This window comes from Vulpes lagopus, chromosome X (genome assembly GCF_018345385.1).
Source record: "Vulpes lagopus strain Blue_001 chromosome X, ASM1834538v1, whole genome shotgun sequence".
NCBI classification, from domain to species: domain Eukaryota; kingdom Metazoa; phylum Chordata; class Mammalia; order Carnivora; family Canidae; genus Vulpes; species Vulpes lagopus.
Genome location: NC_054848.1, coordinates 101,393,957 through 101,415,689, shown reverse-complemented (window position 1 = coordinate 101,415,689; position 21,733 = coordinate 101,393,957). Strand labels below are relative to the sequence as shown.

Here is a 21,733-nt window from a genome sequence, read left to right as displayed (position 1 = left end):
CTATTACAATAAAATTAATGACAAACTATATATTTTTAAAATGTAATTTATGTCAAAGTATATTTTATAGAGCAGCCCCAGTGGCTTAGCGGTTTAGCGCCGCCTTCCCCTCAGGGTGTGATGCTGGAGACTGGGGATCGAGTCCCGCGTCAGGCTCCCTGCATGGAGCCTGCTTCTCCCTCTGCCTGCTTCTCCCTCTTTCTGTTTCTCTCTCTCTCTCTCTCTCTCTCTCTCTCTCTCTCTCACCCCCTCCTCTCTCTCTCTCCCTGTGTCTCTAATAAATAAATAAATAAATAAATAAATAAATAATCTTTTTTAAAAAGTATATTTTATAAAAATGATTTTCATCAGCCTTAAATTCCTTATACTTAGCCCATCAATTCTGGAGCTGAAAGAAATTTTGCAAAAAAAGAGAAAACCAGTATTCAGTGAGGGTAGAAAATGATTCATTTAAAATTTGATTAGTTTAGTAAAAAATTAGAAACAATCCACATGTCTAAAAGCAAAAACAAAGGATTGGTTGCATAAATTATGATACGTCCATTTAATGGGATACTATGCAGCCATAAAATTTTGTTGTAGACTATCTGTTGACACGGAAAATGTCAGCAATTAATCACCAAACTGAAAATGCATGTTGCAAAGCAGTATGTACGGCTATGTCATTTTTATTAAAAACATGTAACTTATGGGGTACCTAGATGGCTTGGTTGGTAGAGCATGAGACTATGAGACTTTTTTATACATTTTTTAAAGATTTATTTATTTAAGAGTATGCACATGTGCAGAAGTGGGAGCCGGGGGAGAGGAAGAGAAAGAATTTCAAGCAGACTCCCTGATGAGCACAGAGCCTGACATGGGGCTCCATTCCACATCCCTGAGATCATGACCTCAGCACAAATCAAGATTCCGATGCTTAACAAACTGAGCCACCCAAGCACTCTGAGCATGCAACCCTTTATCTTGGGGTTTTGAGTTCGAGCCCCATGTTGGGTGTAGAGATGACTTAAAAATAAAATCTTTAGGGGTGCCTGGGTAGCTCAGTTTAAACATCTGCCTTCAGCTCAGGTCATGATCCCAGAGTCCTGGGATCTGGCCCACATCGGGCTCTCTGATTAGCAGGGGAACTGCTTCTCCCTCTCCTCCTCGCTTATGCTCTCTCTTACTTTCTCTGTCACTATCTCTATCTCTCTCAAATAAATAAAATCTTTTTTAAAAAATCATGATACCTTACTCTGCAAAGTAGCCTTTGAGAGGCACAAGAAAGTAGAGCTAATATTAAAAAGCCCTGTGAAAGATTTGGTACAATTTCCCACTGACTGAACACATAGAATCATAGTAGTTAGTCACTAAATACTAGTGGCCCAAATGTGGGCCTGATTTTCATGACATGCAACTCTAGGTTTCAATAAATGTTTTTGGGAAATCCTGAGACAACAGTATGTTTTTATGTGGAATGTCAATTGCTACTAAGAGTTTTGAAATAAAAACCTAAACTCGGGCAGCCCGGGTGGCTCGGTGATTTAGCACTGCCTTTGGCCCAGGGTGTGATCCTGGAGACACGAGATCGAGTCCCACATCAAGGCTTCCTGCATGGAGCCTTTTTTTCCCCCTGCCTATGTCTCTGCCTCTCTCTCTCTCTCTCCCTCTCTCTCTCTTTCTCTCATGAATAAATAAATAAAATCTTTTTTTAAAAAACTAAATTCAATTAAATTGGAATAGAAGCTATCATAAAGACAAATGGAAACTACAAATATCCTATTCTAAATAGGAGACTTCTTTAAGGAGGTGATTCCTGAGCAGGGCTGGGACTAGGGTAAGGTAAGTGCGGCATTTTCTTCTGGCATAAAATGTAGGAGGAAGACTCAAAAAAAAAAAAAAAACCTCAGTAATCCAGACAAAAAATAATGCAGTATTTCGAAATGTATGCACAGGGACACCTGGGTGGCTCAGCGGTTGAGCGTCTGCCTTCGGCTCAGGGCGTGTTCCTGGGGTCCAGGGATAGAGTCCTGCATTGGGCTCCCTGCGGCGAGCCTACTTCTCCCTCTGCCTGTGTCTCTGCCTTTCTCTCTGTGTCTCTCATGATAAATAAGTCTTTAAAAAATAAAAAATAAAAGAAAATTTATGCACAAAACCCCACAATGAACCAAATATCAAAACTCACTAAAGACAGTATCCAAAGGGGTGAGGTTAGGATGAGGGGAGTGAGATAAATTATACAAAATATTGGTATTTTATTCATCATAAATATTTTATATTCATTTTAGTTTTTGAAAAATATGCATAAAAATGTTATTTCTCTTGATTACTGAGTTTTTTATGCCCTCTTCCATTTTGCATCCAAGGCGAATATCTCACTTATCTCATTCTAGTCCTGGCCCTGTTCCTGAGCAGCTTTGAAGGATTAATTCATGATGCAAGAGGAAAAAGGCATTACAGTCAGAAAGAGAGCTACATATACCACAGCAAGGAAGCAACACATAGTAGATCCAAGAAATAGTTGTCCAAGGATATGTGAAAGGACTGAACAGCTCAACTGTGATTATAGATCCTACATTGGTACTGTCAGGGTCTAAGTTTATGATTCTCCCCACCCCCACCACCCTCAGTCCTACCTAGGTATAAGAAGGGAAAAAGTAGATTATAGTACTGGCCAATGGTTGTAATTGTACCAGGCAGGTGAGAGGGACAGGAAATTGAACCAAAGCACTTAGGTGATTAAATCAAGGATCCAGATGGATAAGAAAGGAAACTTTAGGAAGTATTACTGTTCTTGAAAAGGTCAAGTGTAATTATATTATAAATATTTTACAGTTTTAGGATACAATCCTCTTCATAAATACTTGCTCTGTAAGTCTAAAGTGATATAAAAATCCTGTAGCTACATTACTATCAGTTTAATCCAGAAAGATAATTTCATATCTTTTCTCCATCAACTGCCTTTGGTTTCTTACATGTGTGCTGTTTTTCAAGTCACTCTCTCAGTTCTCAAAACTCTCTGAATTGCAATAGATCTCTCTTTCATAACCCAGTCACCTGTGGTTTCAAATAAATAAAGCATATGTCCTCTTTTTTCTTACATTCCCCAAATGTGAAAAACTTAAGACTCGCACATTTTACAATCATATATTTAATGCTTTTAATTAATCATAAGTTTAGGTTAGTAACTACATAGAAAATGTGTACCATTTTATGAAACAAAATGACTACTGATGTTATTAAATGTTTCATCCTGTGTTTGATAAAATGTGAAAAAAATCCAATTAAATTTTTAAAAATCAACTCCAGTAGCCATGCTGTTCTAGTTCTGAATTCGGAATATCCCAATACAATCCAAAATATAACATTTTAAAGCCAAATCTCACCCTTAATGGAAATATAAGTGAGCCAAGAAAATACAGATGCATTATAGACTAAGGTACCTCAATTAGCTATTAAAGGAGGCTTCTCCAAAAACTATATTTTGATTATCCCTTTGTCTGGCACCCTAGATTACATACTAAGATTTGAAATGGGTGGGGAATATGCCTTTCTTCTGTAAAGTGGGGAAAGAACTATTAAAAACACAAATTCATTCTCAGATCAGTTTTAGAAGAAGACAAATGGAAGTAAGCGATCTTGAAATTGACTCCCTTAAAATTGCATAGTCCTTGGAAAGAATTGTATAGGGTTCGCATACTCTAAAGACCAATGGATTAATGAATATAATAAATTAACTACTATTTTATATATTATCCCTAATCCTAAACAACCCTATGCAATAAGTACTGAATTACCTTCATTTTACAAATGAGGAAACTAAGGCTTAAAGCAGTTAAATGATTTGTCCAAGGTTTTACAGCTGGCAAGTGACAGTATGGAACTCTAAACCCAAATGTGACTCAAAGTTCATGCTCTTTTCATATCACATTGCATACATCCAATGCTACCAGGCTGCTCTTACCTTTAGTACATCAGTGGGGTTGGCTATAGTGGAAGATATCACTCCTGACACTACCCCACAGATCATATTAATTAGAAGAGTTTCATCTGTAAAAAGGGAAAAATAAAGTCTGCTTGTATTAAGTACGAATTTCAAAGAACAGAGTACTCATCTATCAGAGTAAAGGAACCCTGGGCAGAAAAATGACTGTAAGAAACGAACCACAAAGCTTATGAAACTGAAGAAACTCGTATTTCTAGATCCCAAGTCTACTGAAATATAAATCATTATTTTTTAAAGTATTTCTAAAGGACACTAGAGCATGTCCTATTATTCTATATACAGCAAGCAACTGCCAGTAATCTACATAAATTCAGAATGTGGTATTTCTTCAAACATTTCAAACACCTAAAGAAAATTCTTTTCTTTTTCTGTAGAATCATCAACTCTAAAGACTTAAGAACCAAATGTTAAAAAATGAAAACTAAGGGCAGCCTGGGTGGCTCAGCGGTTTAGTGCCACCTTCAGCCCAGGGCATGATCCTGGAGACCCAGGATCGAGTCCCGCGTTGGGCTCCCTGCATGGAGCCTGTTTCTCCCTCTGCCTGTGTGTCTCTGCCTCTCTCTCTATGTCTCTCATGAATAAATAAATAAAATCTTAAAAAATAAAATAAAATGTTTAAAAGAATAAAAATGCATAACAGAAAAAAATCAGCTAAATACTAATTTTGACTGACCTTGATATTTACTAGCTTCCATTTATTTAAAGAAGGTTTCTGTAGACAAGTATGAAAAACCAGTCATTTGAAACTAAATCCGTTCGAAAGATAAAAAAAAAAAGAAAGAAGAAACCACAGAGCATAATGTTCTAAAATGAAAATTTCATCTTCACCATGCCTCCTTACCATGAAGAGCCTACAAATAGAAACTAGGTAAACCCAAGTGAAGCATCTGTGAAAGGAAATTATTTTAGGAAGCAAACCCTTCAGAATCCTCAAAGAAGCTCCAGAAAAAGTCAATTTAGGACAATAAAGTAATTCAAAGGACATTACTAATAAAAAGGCTCTCCAGCTATCCCCACCCATGAAACAGCCCCAGGTCTTTGGTAAAATACCCATTTAGTACAGTATCAGACTGGAAACACTGCAGCAGCAAATTTAAAGACACAGGATAATGCTAAAAGTGGGTAAGGTGGCCACAGGTACAAAAGAATCTACTATAGCTTAAAGTTACTACATCTAACAAAAGCTTATCAAAATTAGCAGCTAGAGAATTGCTTATAACTCAAGTCTTTTTGTTGATGAGGACAGCATTAGTTTTCTGGACAAACCTGTCCATGGTCCTTCTGTGATGACCAGAAGCCTTTTTTTTTCCTTTGATAGTAAAAGGAACAAACTTAAAGAGTAGGTCCATTTAACCTACTAATCACCTCTGCAAGGATTAATCCCAAGTTAGTAGGGGCTCACTTTGTCCCTGTGATGACTATCACCCACTCTCAGGCATCCCATGATAATACTTCTCAGTAAGCATGATTTCAATGAACCCTTTCAGTATTATCGCAAAAGAGAATGAGTCTATACTGACCTTCTAAACGTTCTACAAATAATCTCTTCAAGCTTTGGTAAATGCCAATTTTGATGGTGCCATATGATGCCTGTCTTAGTAAGGCAGGAGCAATTCTGCCAAAAAAGAAAGAAAAAGTCAAGTATACTCAACATGTACTTGCAGATTATACATATCTAGATAGTCTACTCATTTCCATTACTCACCTCATTCCACCCAACTATATCAGAATATGCATTTTTTCAAGCACCCAAGGAACATTCACCAAGAGAGAGCATGTTTGGATCATAAAACAAACCTCAACAAATTTAAAGAATTAAAGTCATATAGAGTATGTTCTCTGACCATAATGGAATTAAACTAGAAATCAATAAGGAAAATCCTCAAACACTTGGAAATTAAACAACACATTTCTAAACAATCCATGGTTCACAGGAACTCTCAAAGGAAATTTTAAAAATACATAGAACTGAATGAAAATGAAAACTGAACATATTAAAATATGTAGGATACAGCCAAAGCAATGCTAAGAGGGAAATTTATGGCACAAATGCTTACGTTAAAAAGGAGTGAAAGTCTCAGGCACCCCATTCAGGTCCCCTTCCCCTCCGGGAGCTTTGTACTATCACTTTACTATATCACTCAATAAACTTTGCTTTGCTGCCCACCAAAAAAAAAAAAGAAGAACAAAGAAAAAAGAAGAAAGAAGAAAGAGAAGGAGAAGGAGAAGAAAAGAGGGATAGTTTCAAATCAATAATCTAAGTCCCTAACTCAAGAAACTGGAAAAAGAAGAGCAAACTAATCCCAAAGCAAGCAGAAGAGGAAGAAATAATAAAAAACATAAATTAATAAAATTGAAAACAGAAAAATAGAGAAAAATCAATGAAACCAAGAGATAGCTCTTTTGGAAAAAACCAGTAAAATTAATAAACCTCTAGCAAGGTTCACAGTAATAAAAAGAGAGAAGACCTAAGTCACCAATATCAGGAATGAACCAGATCAGCATTTAAAGGATAATAAGAGAAGGCTATAAATAAATTTATGCTCATAAATTCAGCAACTCAGAAGAAATGGACTAATTCCTTGAAAACTACGAACTACTAAAACTCAAAATGATATAGATAAAAATATGGGAATCATCAAGAAAGATGAAATAGATAATCTGAATAGTCCCATAACCATTAAAACATTTTAATTCAAGGCAACCCTCTCAGGTCTCTTCCTTTTTCAGGAGCTTTGCACTCTATCACTCAATAAACTCTACTACTGCTCAAAAAAGAAATTTTAATTCATAATTAAAAGGTCCCAAAAAAGAAATATCCAGGCTCAGATAATTTCACTGGGGAATTCTACTAAGCATTTAAAAAATCAACACTAATCTTACACAATCTCTTCCAGAAAAAAGAAGAGAGAATACTTCCCAATTCATTTTGAGGCTAGTAATACTCTGATACCAAAACCAGACAAAAAGAATACAAAAAGTAAAAAACTATATACCAATATATTTCAGGAATTTAGATGCAATAATCTTTAACAAAACATTAGCAAACTGAATCTAGCAATGCAGAAAAAGAAGTATACACCAGTATTCACCTCATGGAGATTTTGGTGGGGGAGGGTTATACAGTATTATTTTTTTATTAAATTATTTTCTATTTAAATTCAATTAATTAACATATAGTATATTATTAGTTTCAGAGGTAGAACTCAGTGATTCATCAGTCTTATATAATACCCAGTGCTCTTTACATCACATGCCCTCCTTAATGTCCATCACCCAGTTATCCCATTCCCCCCACAGCCCTCATGGAGACTTTTAAAAAATCAACCTTACTTCCTTAGAGTTGTAGATACATCTTTAATCTATCAAGGAGGTACTAAGCCAAGATTTCACCCTATTTAATTCTGCCTATAAACTGAAAACATTCTCACTCATACCTCCTTTGAGATTCTTCCAAATTGCAGAACTACACTTTAGTAGTTAAAAATAGAAAGACGACAGAAGCTTGGACGGTTATGATTTTTAAAATGATGACTAAATATGCCTATTTCTGACATTATTGCTTGTTATTAGAAAAAAATAATCTCGGATTATCCATGCTGATTAAAGAAAGGTAGAACAGCTGATCTATGATTCACTAGTTTCAAGATGAATTACTTGATTTTTTTTCTCTAAGAAAGCTATCTTTTAAAATGAAGTCCAACACAGGTTAATAATAAAATTGATGAAAAAACAGTAATAATAAAATTGATGTCCATTCTCTGAGCAGTAAACTGGCAACCTAGATGTGGGAGTGACCTAGAAAATTGGGAGCAGATACATAACAAAATGGATGATAAAACACAAACCTACAGCTAATTAAAAGTTGACCAAAAAAAGATGAGTCTCAGGACACCTGAGTTGCTCAGTGGTTGAGCCTTTGGCTCAGGTCATGATCCTAGGGTCCAGGGACTGAATCCCACATCGGGCTCCCCGCGGGGAGCCCGCTTCTCTCTCTGCCTATGTCTCTGCCTTTCTCTTGTGTCTCTCTCTTGAATAAATAAAATCTTTAAAAAAACGATGGGTCTCTAATTCTGCATTTTATGTTTAAACTGCTAGAATATTATTTCTTTAAAGAGGAATATTTTTTAAAGAACTGAGTATTTAGCAATTCAGGAAGAATATCATGGAAATAGACAGTTAATTGGTGCTGCTATTCATAGTGGCTATCGAGGACTCTCAGGAAAACAGGAGAAAGCCACTGCTGCAATGAGATATCCATTTTAAAATGTATCACTTAAAGCCAGATGAACACTAAATCCAAAGCTCAAGACCTACAAGCAAGTGAAATATAAACTGGTAGGTTAATATTGAATTACAAGTTGGAATGAATACGAAGGGCACATACTATCAGCTGAAATACATGGCTTCTTTAAAAAGTATTTCTATTACTGATGTAAAGAAAGAACCCAGTCTCACCCAGAATACAGAGCCAATACACCTTCTTCTTTATAGATTCGGAACAAGGCATGAAACATTCCTCGGTATTTTATCTCTTTGAAACGGACATCAATGCTTTGGCCCTGAACTTGAAGTCGCGTTTTGGTCAGATCCACAGGGAAAGTTCCTGTGAAGGGAAACACTGATTTATATGTTTTTCCAAAGAGTCACAGTTAAAATTTTGGCCAAATTTCAGCCAATGACAATTTTATAACATAAGACTAAGGCCTTTTTATAACACATAGAGGGTATCTCTACTAAGAGTACCATTGTCAAGAATCGCATGTGGTAAACTGAAATATACTGTACTGTATCTAGGCAGTAGGATTTACCCACAGTATAATTCAAAGTGTGACATAATAAAGTGCTTTAAGATAGTCCTAATATACTGTAAATACAAAATAATTTAAATGATGCTTTAATTTCATCTGTAACATACAATTTGGCATTTGTCTCTTCCTCTGTCCCCCATCTCATCTCATTTCTTCTTCATAAAATCTCCCCAGATTTTCACAAAGATAGAAATTTTTGTTCCAGGTACCCTTATATACTATTAGAAAGTTTTGGGATCCCTGGGTGACACAGTGGTTTAGCACCTGCCTTTGGCCCAGGGCATGATCCTGGAGACCCAGGATCGAATCCCATGTCGGGCTCCCTGCATGGAGCCTGCTTCTCCCTCTGCCTATGTCTCTGCCTCTCTCTCTCTGTGTGTGTGTGACTATCATGAATAAATAAATAAAATATTTTTTAAAAAAAATTTTTGTGTTTTTTTTTCTCTTTTATCTGTTTGCAAGAAAGAAATAGTTCCCTAATATTATGAAAGATAATGGCAAAGTCCTATTTGGTCTACTCATCTTGGTTTGCAGCTAATTTGGGACTAATACCAGCAGGGTGCTTAGGAAATTTCTTCAACCAACTTCTTTTATTATATCAACACACAGAAGTGGCCATTACATTGACAAAATATGTTTCAGGGAATATTTCGAAGTATAAAATTAACAAGGTAATTATGTAGCTCTGGTCACTGATGACCTTGATATCACATCAGAGCATTTGCCAAGAAAGTCAACAAAGATTAATGGATTACAGTAGCTTATAAATAGTTTAGGAAGGAGAAATTTGGAAAATGAGAAAAAAATAATCTAAAAATATTTTAAAATTAAAATCAAATAGAGAAGACTCTAATTTGATCCTATTAGTCAATTTTCTTCTAAAATGGGACAGAGGTTTGAAAGAAAGAAATCTGGATACTTACTAAGAAAGTTATAAACAACTCAGCATAAAGGAAAGACCATTAATACAAAAATAGAGCAGAAACTCCTATGTTATCTAACTCCTTTTATCTTTTCCCATATATTACTTAAGCCTAGAACAAATCAACAAATCATTAAACTATCAAAAGAGCTTCTCAAGTTTGACTTTTCTTAATCTCACTCACCATGTCACTAGTACTTTCTCAGAACAAACAGAATGAGCATTACTTTTTCTCTAGTTTTCATCAAAAATAACTGCCACCATAAGCTAACCATCTATACCATAAGCACATTTGTCAGTTTTCACATTCTTACCAAATTCAGCAACAATAGAGGCAAGGCCGCCATATACAAAGGGTTTCCAATTCAGACCAGACATCTCATGGCTTACAGTGGCACTGTTCTGGTGCTAAAAATAAACATAAATCAGAACAAGGCACAAGAGTGAGGAGCATTTGTTAGTATCTGATCACATTATTTATATCAACAAAATTGGCAAATAAAACAGAAGTAGAGGAAAAACCCTACCAAATGGAATGTAACAAAATGGAGGATCCTGTTTTATGTGATAGATGATGATGAACGTGTTCTTTATTGCCATTTTGTATGGGTAGGCGTGCAATTCCCTCAAGGATGAACTTGCGCCCTTCATTCTCTCCAGTTTAATATTATCCATGTCCCCACCCAAAGAAGAGGATTCAGTCCATCCAGCACAATCAGCTTAGACATTCAACTAGACAATTACAAGTGAAGGAACGTGGAGTTCAAAATATATAGGCTGAGGCATCTCATAAAAGCAGTTCATGGTATTCAGTTACCTTGATTCGGGTGCAAAGGAAAGGCTGACACCACTACCCTCTCACATTCTTAGCCCTCTCATCTCTCCACTAAACTTCAGGGTTTTAGCCCATCTAGCTACTTCCAAAGTCCAAGTACTTGGAACTAAGTACTTTTTCATCTTCCTTCTGGTTCCCAGAGGAATGAAACAATAAAAATGATGTCTCTCTTCTCTCTAACATTTAACGTACATCCATCTACTGAATTTCATTTTCCCTGGCCTTTGAAAGCACATACATACAAATATTTTTTCTTTGATGTTCAGACTCTTTAACAATGTGTTTCTACTCCTGGCCCTCTCTCCTTCTTCCCCATCCCGCCCCCATTAGATCTGTCATCTTCAATCTTTTCATGTTTGTGTTTCCTGTCACTCTCAGCTATTTTTCTCTTGGATTTTATTTTTTTCCACAGGTATGCCCTTTAGAACAGTGGTTTTCAATTTTTAGGTGCACCAAGATGATCTGAAAGGTGGATTAAAACATAGAGTGTTGGGTCTCATCCTCAGAATTTCTGATTGCCATCCTGGATTTGGCCTGAGAATATGCAAGTTTCCAAATAATGCTAGTGCTACCCACAGCACTAATCAGAAATTCCAGATCATTTTGGTAGTGTCACGACTTGAACCTAGGCAGTCTGACTTTTGTCTGAGTCTTTATTTCTGACTAAAACACTTGGAGATGATTTTGAAATTCATTAGTATATGTACTAATGATGCTCCATGCATCACCTACTAAATCCTGGTCCAGCTGGAAGTAATATCTTTTAAGATGGACTCAGATTTCTTTTACATATTCCCTTTCCAGAACTTCACAGTACCTATACTGGGTACTGCCACTTATGAGCCCTGTGACCAAGTTACTTAACCACTCTATGCCTGCATTTTCTGAACTATAAAATGGGGACAATAATAAATACTATATTATAAGGTTATTGCAAAAATTAAATGGGGGCAGCCTGGGTGGCTCAGCGGTTTAGCGCTGCCTTCACCCCAGGGTGTGATCCTGGAGTCCCGGGATCGAGTCCCACGTCGGGCTTCCTGTGTGGAGCCTGTTTCTCCCTCTGCCTGTGTGTCTGCCTCTGTCTCTCACGAATAAATAAATAAAATATTTTTTAAAAAATTAAATGATGTATGTAAGATACCTAGAAAAGTACCTGGCACGTAGTTCAACTATTATTTTTTTAGGTTTATTTATTCAGTTTTTTTTTTAGTAATCTCTACACCCAACCTGGGACTCAAACTCACAATCCCAAGATCAAGAGTCACATACTTTTCCAACTGAGCCAGTCAGGAGCCCTCTAGTTGAATTATTAGCTATTTTCATTACTACATTTTTTAAAGTACTCAAATTTGTATTTTAGCAAATACTACTTACTGCCCACCACCCCCACAGCCCAACTTGAGGTTAGCACCACTGAGTCACAGTCTCTTTCTAGGGTAGACTATATATTGCTTTATTTCCACAAAAGGCAATCTCTGTAACTAAGCACAAATGAACAATGTCCCCAAAGAGGACAGCAAACATGCAAATGTTTTTAGTTACAGGCCACAAAAATAAGTATGGGCACTTCCTTTCAGGCATAGTATGATTGGGGCAGCCCAGGTGGCTCAGCAGTTTAGCGCCTGCCTTTGGCCCAGAGTATGATCCTGGAGACCCGGGATCGAGTCCCATGTTGGGCTCTCTGCTTGGAGACTGCTTCTCCCTCTGCCTCTGTCTCTGCCTCTCTCTCTATGTGTGTCTCTCATGAATAAATAAATAAATAATTTTTTTAGAAAAGCATAGTATGATCAGCCAGTCCATCTGATATACAGAGTCTGGAATATGTAGCTCTTTTGGAAGAAAGTTATTGAAAGAAACTCTGAAAAGCAGAGTAGAAATAGGCACTTCAAGAACCAGCTACAGTTTGAAATGAGTCTTAAGTACTAAATATTATCTTATTAACACTCACATTTTATTACAATTGATAAACATGACACACATAGTGAAAGGGTAAGCATGGAAAAGCAAGAACCGTGGTATATTCTCTCTCTTAGTCAATGGAGATTTTCCTAAACAGTCAAGCATTTCAAATGGCTACTATGCTTTTCTCCAAAGCTTTCTTTTTATAACTTCTTTCCACTCATCTCATTACAGAGAAAGCCTCTATAAGAAGGCTTTATTATCTGCTACCTAGACTTTTAATAAGGAAGATGCTCCCAGGGTTCAGGGAATAATAAATCAATTAAAGGCAGGGGGCAGAGCCATAGCAGGGAATGGAATTTTAGGTCAGCCTAGAGATTCTTTAATGAAGTTTTCACAATGAGGTGAAATGAAAATAAGGGCACCCAGTGCCTCCTTCTTCAGCTGAACATACTTAATTTAGAGGATTATCTATTAGGAAATTATGTTCTTCCTCCTCTTGGAACATTTTTAAAAATCACCTTTCCTGTATGAAATGTAGTTGGTAGTTGATTTTGTTTAGTATTCTTCTCAGCAAAATAAGGCTGGCTACCTTAATTTGTGCCTCCTCCCCACACTATCACTTAATATGATTGGTCCATGAAATCCATAAGTCTAGGGGCCACTGGCTAAATTCAACACTGCTACCACTCCCCCATCTGTCAGTAAAATCCCTTTTACTCCATGTTTGGAAAGAATCTTATTACAAAAAAGTCATTTACATCTTTAATTAGGTCTGCTTTTAGACATTCTTTCCTCATACTGAGCCAAAAGTCTGCTTTTCTCTAGTTTTCACCCATTTGGGGAGGTAATATTAAACAAACTTATTCTTTCTCCCTTGGGGGAAAAAGACCTCTCCCTTGGGGGGGGTCTTTCAAGTTTTTAAAGAAAGCTATCATGTTCTCCTACATCTTATCTTTCTCAGTGTAAACATTCACCATAATTTTCTTCACTCACTATATTATACTCCACTTACCACAGCTGAAAATTGCACTTTTGTGGGGGCCATATCACACTACTGAAATCATTAAAATGTCAGCTAAAACCTGTAAGTCTCTTACATAAGGATGTATACATGCATGCATGTCATTGCATATCTATTCCACAGTTGTGTACTGTTTTTTGAATCTTCATTTACCCCCTACTATATCTTAATTTCAGACACCCATGATGAAATTTCTCTTCCAGTTGCCCCATGCTATTTTCTCTCTTAACTAGGTATGATCCCTGAAGGCAAATACCATGTCTCACAGTACTTCTCATAACCCTTGTACAGAATTGGGTATATATATCCATTAAATAATTAGTTGATGCCAGTGTAATGTCCTTTATCTATGTATGCAGTGTGTATGTAAAAGATTATATGAGAAATTAGAAAGTTAACTTGTGGGACCTGAGCAATGCTACACACTCTGTACATAACATTTTGTTTTTATTGATCCTCAGATTCTCTAGTTCTCTTCCCTCGCTTTTGTTGCAGAGAACTACTTGTGTAAAAGACCCCAAGCATGCTAAAAATGGTTTTTACCTGTGGGAACTATCCTCAGATATGGGTAAAAAGGAAATAAGTTACATCGGAGTTAAAACAGAAATACACTACCTTAAATATTTATCGCATAAAGAAGCCAATGAAATATGTCTATAAAATGCAAACATGTATTCTGAAGTCTAAGGAAAATCTGATAGCCTAAAGAGTGAGAGGAATATCCTACAACATAAGTTACATAGCACTACACTATTCCAAATATCTAGTCAGAAAAATCTGGGTGCTTTTCTCATTTTCTCCTTTAGAAAGGAGTAGCCATTATAGATTCTCAGACTTGGGAGGTAATAATGGAGACAGAAGCAAATATTTATTGGAAGCATACTAAATGCCCAAAACTGCAACATGCTATGGGCATAAACATCATGTTAAAAACAAACATATGTTCTAACACATGACAATATTTATCATTCAACCTATCTTTCCCGGACAATCAAGGAGATTGGGGTAGGAATAAAGCTGTATGAAATATAGTACTTGCCTTTCAAGAGCTTATAGTCTGGCAGAAGAAATCAAAGTAGTTCATTAGAGAAAAATTAAGTACTAAATTATATAGCACAAACTGCAAGAGCAGGAGCATGGAAAAGGAGACAATCAACATGGGCCTGAATAATTTGAAAAGCTTCTGGAGGTGACAGACTTAAAATGGGCCTTGACAGAGTGCAGGTAGAATCAGAATAGCTGTAGATAAGGGAGGGGTAGAGGAGGAAAACAGGATGAAGAGAGACACAAATGTGGGAAAAGCACAGCATGTGGAGGCAGGCATCAGTATAGTTTGTTCCAAGAACAAAGAGTGCAAAATAACTGGAACAGAGAACTCCCTTAACAGACTGAAACAATTATGGGACAACTATGATAAGGAAAAAGACTGAAAAGCTTGAAACTAAAATGTGTGTGTGGCAGGGCGGGAAGGATACTGTAAGGTTTTGAACAGGGAAGGGACATGAGGATATCCACATCTTAGCATACTAGGGCTGCAGGAAGCAATGGATTACAAATAAGAGAGGCAAGGAAACTAGCATAGGATGGTATGAAGTAAAAGGACAAAATAAAGCAAAGTAAAGCAGACAAGATGTTTGTTGGAAATGAGATTAGAGATAAACTTCTAAAATGGAAACACAAAGGAACTTGATGATGTAGGGAATGAAGACAAGAGTTCACAATAACTCCAAGCATCCCTAGCCTGGAAAAAACAAGGAAACACTGGCAGAAAACTAAACGTCCCTGCTGTTACCTTGTCTGAGAATCTAATTCATGTTGATAATGGCTGTCATCCCAATTAGTTAGCTGAACTGCATTTTAATAGATGCCTTCAATGCCTTGACCTCAAGGAGTGGCAGGGGGTAGAAACTGAAAGGGAGCATCTTTTAACAGCATCCCTCACACTAACACAATGGAGGTGTTTGCTTACTCCGCTTACAATCACGGCCGCCGTTGCAAACTTCACCCTTAGAAAAATTAGGATTATTCCAGGAAAGATACCCATTCACCCTCTGGGTAGCAGGATCTTGCCAGTTCCTCAGCTGTCAGAGCGAGTTCGTGGAGAGAAGGGAGGCGCCTCAAGAAGGCGGCCTCCCAAGGGGGTCGAGGAAGCAGGGTTCAATCGAAGAAGTAAAACCACCGATGCCAGAAGAGTGAAAGACAGGGAAGGGACTCGGCTGAGGGGAGAGAGAGATCAAAGGACCGTTAAGCCCCTCCCAGGCCGGGAACCAGGCCAGCCGGCCCCGCGCGGCCTGGCGCGGCCCAGCCCCGCTCCCCAGCCTGGAAGTCCAGGAGCTCCCCCTCACCTGCTCGGGCTCAGCGGACGACTGGGAAGCCGAGGCTCCCACAGTCGGAAACGCCACCGCAATGCCAACCCGGAAGCATTGAGACCAACGGAAGTAACCAAGTCGTCGCCTTAGCAACGGTGGCACACGCATTCCAACACCGCCTCCTCAAAGCCTAAAAAAGAAGGCGCAAAATGAGAGGTGTAAAAGACAGGGGTCCTAACCGGGGAGTAGAGCAGGCTGCGAGTGCAAAGACCCAGAAAGGGCAACCTTTCGGGAGGTGTAGGGAAAGAGAACCAAGTCGTGAGAATTTGGCAGCTTCTGCAGTTCACGTGCTCGCCAGTGGGGGGTAGAGACGTCACCTGGTTACCGCGTTACCACCCACGATGCCTGTACTAGGGCTAGGAAAGGGCGGGGGTAAGAGGAGAGGCCTAGCGGAATGTAAAGGACGCGAAGGGCGGGACAATCGTAGTGAAGGGGCGGGACAATCGTTGTGAAGGGGCGGGGCGGGGCGAGGCGCCTGCGCGCAAACTACAAAAAAGGAGGGAAAGTGAGGGAGGCGGGGCAGGGGACTTAAAAGAAAATGAAGGAAAGGAGTGAGCAGTATTTAGTGAGGTGCCTGAAATCGAAAAGAAAATAAAAAGTAAATAAACCGCCAGCACTGAATGGGCGCCAGGTATTAGGGACTGAGGAATCAGACTCAAACCCTTACTCAAAGCACACAGTTTAGAAAAAAAAAGGTTGGAGACAGAGAGACCATAAAAACTTAAAGAATCTGAAGAGTAGAAAAGCTAATAGAGGAGTTCAAATTAATCCGTACCTCACAATCAGCCAGAAAGAGGAGAGCCTGATGTTCGGCTCCTGGCTCCAACCCCTTGGGGGCCTGGAAGGAATGGTTGCAAAGCACCCTGGGTAATTCCATTTTCCAATGGGCTACGTTTTCTTTTTAAACCTCTCACGAGAAGATTCCATAATCACGCGAGAATACGAAATAATACAGTTTGTGTGTTGTGTACAAGTAAAAGTGGCAAGGTACATGGCCCTAGATCATTGTTGAATTAATAAATATTTGGAATACTTTGTTCCAAAGGGTTTTTCTCATTTTAGTTAACACTTTGGTTTTCACCCATGAAAAAGATGTCTTCAGGCAGCACACATATTACCTGATGTGGAATGCTTACCAAGGACAGTGCCAAGAGCTTCATGTGCAGGCAACTACATGAGACAGGTACTATTTTTTTTTACCCTTTTGATAAAAAAACTGAGGTCTTGAGAGAGTAACTTCGTATTAGCAGAGCTGAGACTCAAATTTGGGTCTGACTGAGAAGCCTAGACTCCTAAAAAAAAAAAAAAAAAAAAAAAAAAAAAAAAAAAAGAAGTTATGTATTTATTTGAAAAAGAGAAAGAGCCCGAGCAGGGGGAGTGGCAGAGGGAGAGGGGAAGCAGACTTTCCGCTGAGCAGGAAAGTATGTGGGACTCCATCCCAGGACCCCAGGTCCATGACCCCAATGGAAGGCAGATGCTGAGCCAACTAAGCCACCCAGGCGCCCCTAGAGCCTAGGCTCTTAACTACCATGCTATACTGCTCTCAACTTTAATAATACCCTTGTTACCTTCAGAAACTTTCTTACTAAAAATAGATAATATAAAAACCATGTGCATGCATTCCAAAATGTGAATTCCCTTCAATTTATATCTCAGCAAAGCACTCTTCCAGCTAGACAAAGAGGGTTGTAGCTTAAAGTCCTTCTTACTTGGAAGGGCTGTATTCTCCCAGTGATGGGAGTTTTATGTCTCCAGCTCTGGCCTGGTCCTGTCCCTCACATCCAGGTCACTGAACCTTACAGAATTAAGGTTCTTCTCTGTGAGCAAATCACTGTCTTAACTTTTCTACAAGACCGCACTTTTGCCTCAGCTGCAGCCACCACCAGCTAATATCACTCACTGACCACCTAGGTAAACTTTGTTAAAAAGAGCTTTGTTTTCAAACAACTTATTTTATTTTATTTTTAAAGATTTTATTTATTTATTTGACAGAGCGTACAAGCAGAGGGAATGGCAGGCAGATGGAGAAGGAGAAGCAGGTTCCTCACTGAACAAGGAGCCTGATGTAATGCTGGATTCCAGGACCCTGGGATCATGACATGAGTGGAGGGCAAATGCTCAACCAGCTGAACTACCCAGGTGCCCCTCAAATGACTTATTTTAAAAGCTCTATAATAGATTAAATAAAAATAGCATTTCTAGAAACATAGACGCATACCACACTTTTACTTAACATATTTGCTATTTGATGGCTTAGGTTGTTTTCAACATTTTTCTAAAACAACATAAAAAAGATCTAATCCTCATTATCAAAGTTGACCATTTCCCTTTTTAATTACCTTCTATTTGTAGTCTCTATCTCATAGATAAGTATTTGATTATACTCTGTCTTGTGTTATGCCTGAATTCTGATCTCTCCAGGAGATAAAGTATTCAAGAGGATAGAATACTGGAATCCTCAAGTTGGAGGGACACTTAGAGGTCCCTTCTATAATATTTATTATGGACAGTTATTCCATTCTTTGCTAGAATACTTCCAGTCTAAGTATACATCACAAGTCAGCCCATTACACTATTGGATAACTGATAGAAAGTTTTCATTTATGTTATACTAGAATATGCTTTCCTCTATCTACTCTCCCAAAGAAACAGTTTTCTTCCCAAAGAAACAGTGTTTTTTTAAAAAAGATTTTATTGATTCATTTGAGAGAGAAAGAGAACAAGCAGGGGACGAGGGCAGGGCAAGAGGGAGAAGCAGACTCCCTGCCAAGTAGAGAGCCCAACGTGAGGCTCGATCCCAGGAACCTGAGATCATGACCTAAGCCAAAGGCAGATGCTTAACGGACTAAGCCACCCAGGTGCCCCAAAATACCTAGTCTTTTCTTTTTCTCTTCCCAAATTACCTAGTCTTAAAGAATGAAAAAAGCATTGTATTTGAAACCAGAAGAAAAATTTTTTTATTAAGGTGAAGTTTACATCACTAATACAATATGATCTCAATTATATCTCAATAAAACTTTAAAAATAACAAAAAATATATAAAATCGAGAACATTTTTATTTTTATTAAAAGGCACAATTAAGATAGTGAAAAGGCAAGCTACAGGCTGGGAAAACAGACTTCTAATCCATGTATCCTATAAAATCTCATATCTGGTATAAATAAAGTACTCCTAACTTCAGCAATAAAAAGACAGGCACCTCAATGTGTATGTATGTATGAACACATATACACACAATAGAATATTACTCAGCCATAAAAAATAATGTGATCTTGTCATTTGTGACACTATGGATGGATCTAGAGAGTTTTATGCTAAGTAAAACAAGTCAGACCGAAAGACAAATACCATATGATTTCACTTATATGTGGAATCTAAAAAACAAGCAAACCACAAAGACTCATAAACATAGAGAACAAAACTGGCTGTTACCAGAGGGGAGGGGGATGGGGGAATGGGTGAAATAGGTGAAGTGGATTAAAAGGTACAAGCTTCTGGTTATAAAATAAGTAAGTCACAGAGATAAAAAGTACAGCATTGGGAAGATAGTCAATAACATTGTATGGTGACAGTTGTTAAGTATACCTATCATGGTGAGCATTGAATAACATATAGAATTGTTGAATTACTATGCTGTACACCTAAAACTAATATAACATTGTATGTCAATTCTACTCCAATAATGAAAAAAATGTTCTTAAGTCTACATACATAAAAAAATAAAGACAGGCAACTCAATTTTTTTAATGGGGAAAATACTTGAGAGGCACTTCATAAAATCGTATATCCAAATGATCAACAAGCATATGAATAAATATTCAACATTATTAGTGATCTAGAAAAGTAAAATTAAAATTACACTACACATCCACCAACATGACCAAAGTTAAAAGGACTGACAGTACAAGGGGATTGATGGAAAGCATGTCAAATTCTCATATGCTGCTGGTAGAAGGATGTGTTAGTTTTCTATTGCTGCATAAAAAACATTGCCACAAAGTTGGCAGCTTAAAACACCACACATTTAATTGTCTTCCAGTTTCTGCAGATCAGGAATCCAGGCATGACTTAACAGGGTCCTGGGCTCTGGGTCTCACAAGGCTGCAAATCAAAGTGTTTTTATCTCAAGACTCGATTAGGGAAGAATTCACTTCCTTTTTTTTTTTATTTAAAGATTTATTTATTCATTCATGAGAGACACACACAGAGAGAGGCAGAAACACAAACAGGCTCCATGCAGGGAGCCTGATGTGGGACTTGATCCCAGGTCTCCAGGATCACACCCTGGGCCGAAGGCGGCACTAAACCGCTGAGCCACCCAGGCTGCCCAGGAATTCACTTCCAAGCTCACTCTGGTTGTTATGAAATTTACTTCCTCGCAGCTGTAGCACTGAGGGCTTCGATGTCTTGCTGGCAGTTGTCCAGAGGCCACTCTCAGCTCCTGAGGCTGTCCTAGTTTCTTACAGCATGGCCCTCTCTGTGGGCAGTTCACAATTGGCACTCGCTTCACCCATGCTGGCAGAAGAATGAGAGCCGAAGATGTGGTTTTATCAACACAGAATATAATGGGACTATTATTTTCCGTGATGAAGGCTACACCTATTTTTCAAAATTACCATAGCTTCTTTTTCTGATTATTAAAAAATACATAGTCATTATAAAACATTGAAACTGTACACAGAAGTGCAAAGAAGGTAAAAATCACCCAAAACCCAAACATCCGAAGGCTACTACTCTCAGCAGTATGGAGCGCCTCCTTCTAGTTCTTCCTCCATGCATACACACCTACTTATACTATCATTCTTGTGATGTGCATGTTCCTGTCACATGTTCCTGCATGGTGGCCTTGTGCTGAAGTCAGTATCCCCTGCTACCTCTTACTTATGGTCCTCCCACATTTCCCCCATTTTCAAACTTTTGTATCTTTATGGAAGTAAAAGGAAATTATAAAAACCATAAACAAAGGGATAAAAATGCAAAAAAAATTTAAAATGTAAACATTACCCCCACTACCCAGATAACACCATTAACATTTCTGCGTGTTTCCTTCCTGCCTTTCCATTGTTTATATAATTGTATATATACCTCCTAAACCTTGCCTCACCTCCTGGCTTCTCACAAATCTCACTCCCACACATGCTGGACAGCCAACCTCCTCCTCCATTTATCCCTCCTATTAACTTCATGTTCTTCCCAGTGTACCAAAACAAGAAAATCTTCTTCTAACCCCATGTCACCCTCCAGATACTGCCAGATCACCTTCCATTCATAACCCTGTAAAATTTTTAACAATACTTAACCCAGTATATCCAAAATAATATCATTTTGCGATGTAATCAGTATAAAAAGTATTGAGATATTTCAGTTTATTTATATACTAAGTTTTTGTGTTTTTTACACAACAGCCCATCTCTGTTCAGACTAACATTTTAAGTGCTCAATATCTACATGTAAGTTGGCCACCATACTGGGCAGCAGAAGTCTAACTCATTGCTCCATCTGATGTGATGTAGGAAAAACATTAGGGTTCAAAGCCGACAGCCAGGAAAGAATTCTTGAGACATCTTTGGTGCAAAAAGGTGGTTTTATTAAAGCACTGGGACAGGACCCTTGGGCAGAAAGAGCAGCACTCGGGTCATGAGGAGTTGCCCATTATATTTATTTTTTTATTTTATTATTATTTTTTTATGATAGTCACACACACACACACACACAGAGAGAGAGAGAGAGAGAGAGAGAAGCAGGCTCCATGCACCAGGAGCCTGACGTGGGATTCAATCCCGGGTCTCCAGGATCGCGCCCTGGGCCAAAGGCAGGCGCCAAACCGCTGCGCCACCCAGGGATCCCAGAGTTGCCCATTATATATTTTCAAGTTGGGAGGGGGTTA

General features: G+C 38.2%; 1 protein-coding gene across 6 annotated transcripts in view; it reads right to left on the bottom strand.

The window, feature by feature from the left end:
• The window catches only part of SLC25A14 (solute carrier family 25 member 14), a 31,893-nt gene extending 15,689 nt beyond the window's left edge, over positions 1–16,204 (bottom strand). The window contains exons 1-6 of one of the 6 annotated variants that reach the window (XM_041740287.1): positions 16,163–16,204; positions 15,822–15,975; positions 10,033–10,126; positions 8,444–8,591; positions 5,506–5,600; positions 3,944–4,029 (exon numbers count right to left, since the gene is read on the bottom strand). In XM_041740287.1, coding sequence (XP_041596221.1) covers positions 3,944–4,029; positions 5,506–5,600; positions 8,444–8,591; positions 10,033–10,126; positions 15,822–15,953 — 555 coding nt within the window. In that variant the 5' untranslated portion in view covers positions 15,954–15,975; positions 16,163–16,204. Of the gene's footprint in view, positions 1–3,943; positions 4,030–5,505; positions 5,601–8,443; positions 8,592–10,032; positions 10,127–15,445; positions 15,693–15,821 lie in introns of those variants that run through there. The other 5 variants (XM_041740286.1, XM_041740288.1, XM_041740291.1 and 2 more) reach the window with 5 other exon arrangements.
• Between the last annotated feature and the right edge of the window lie 5,529 nt (positions 16,205–21,733).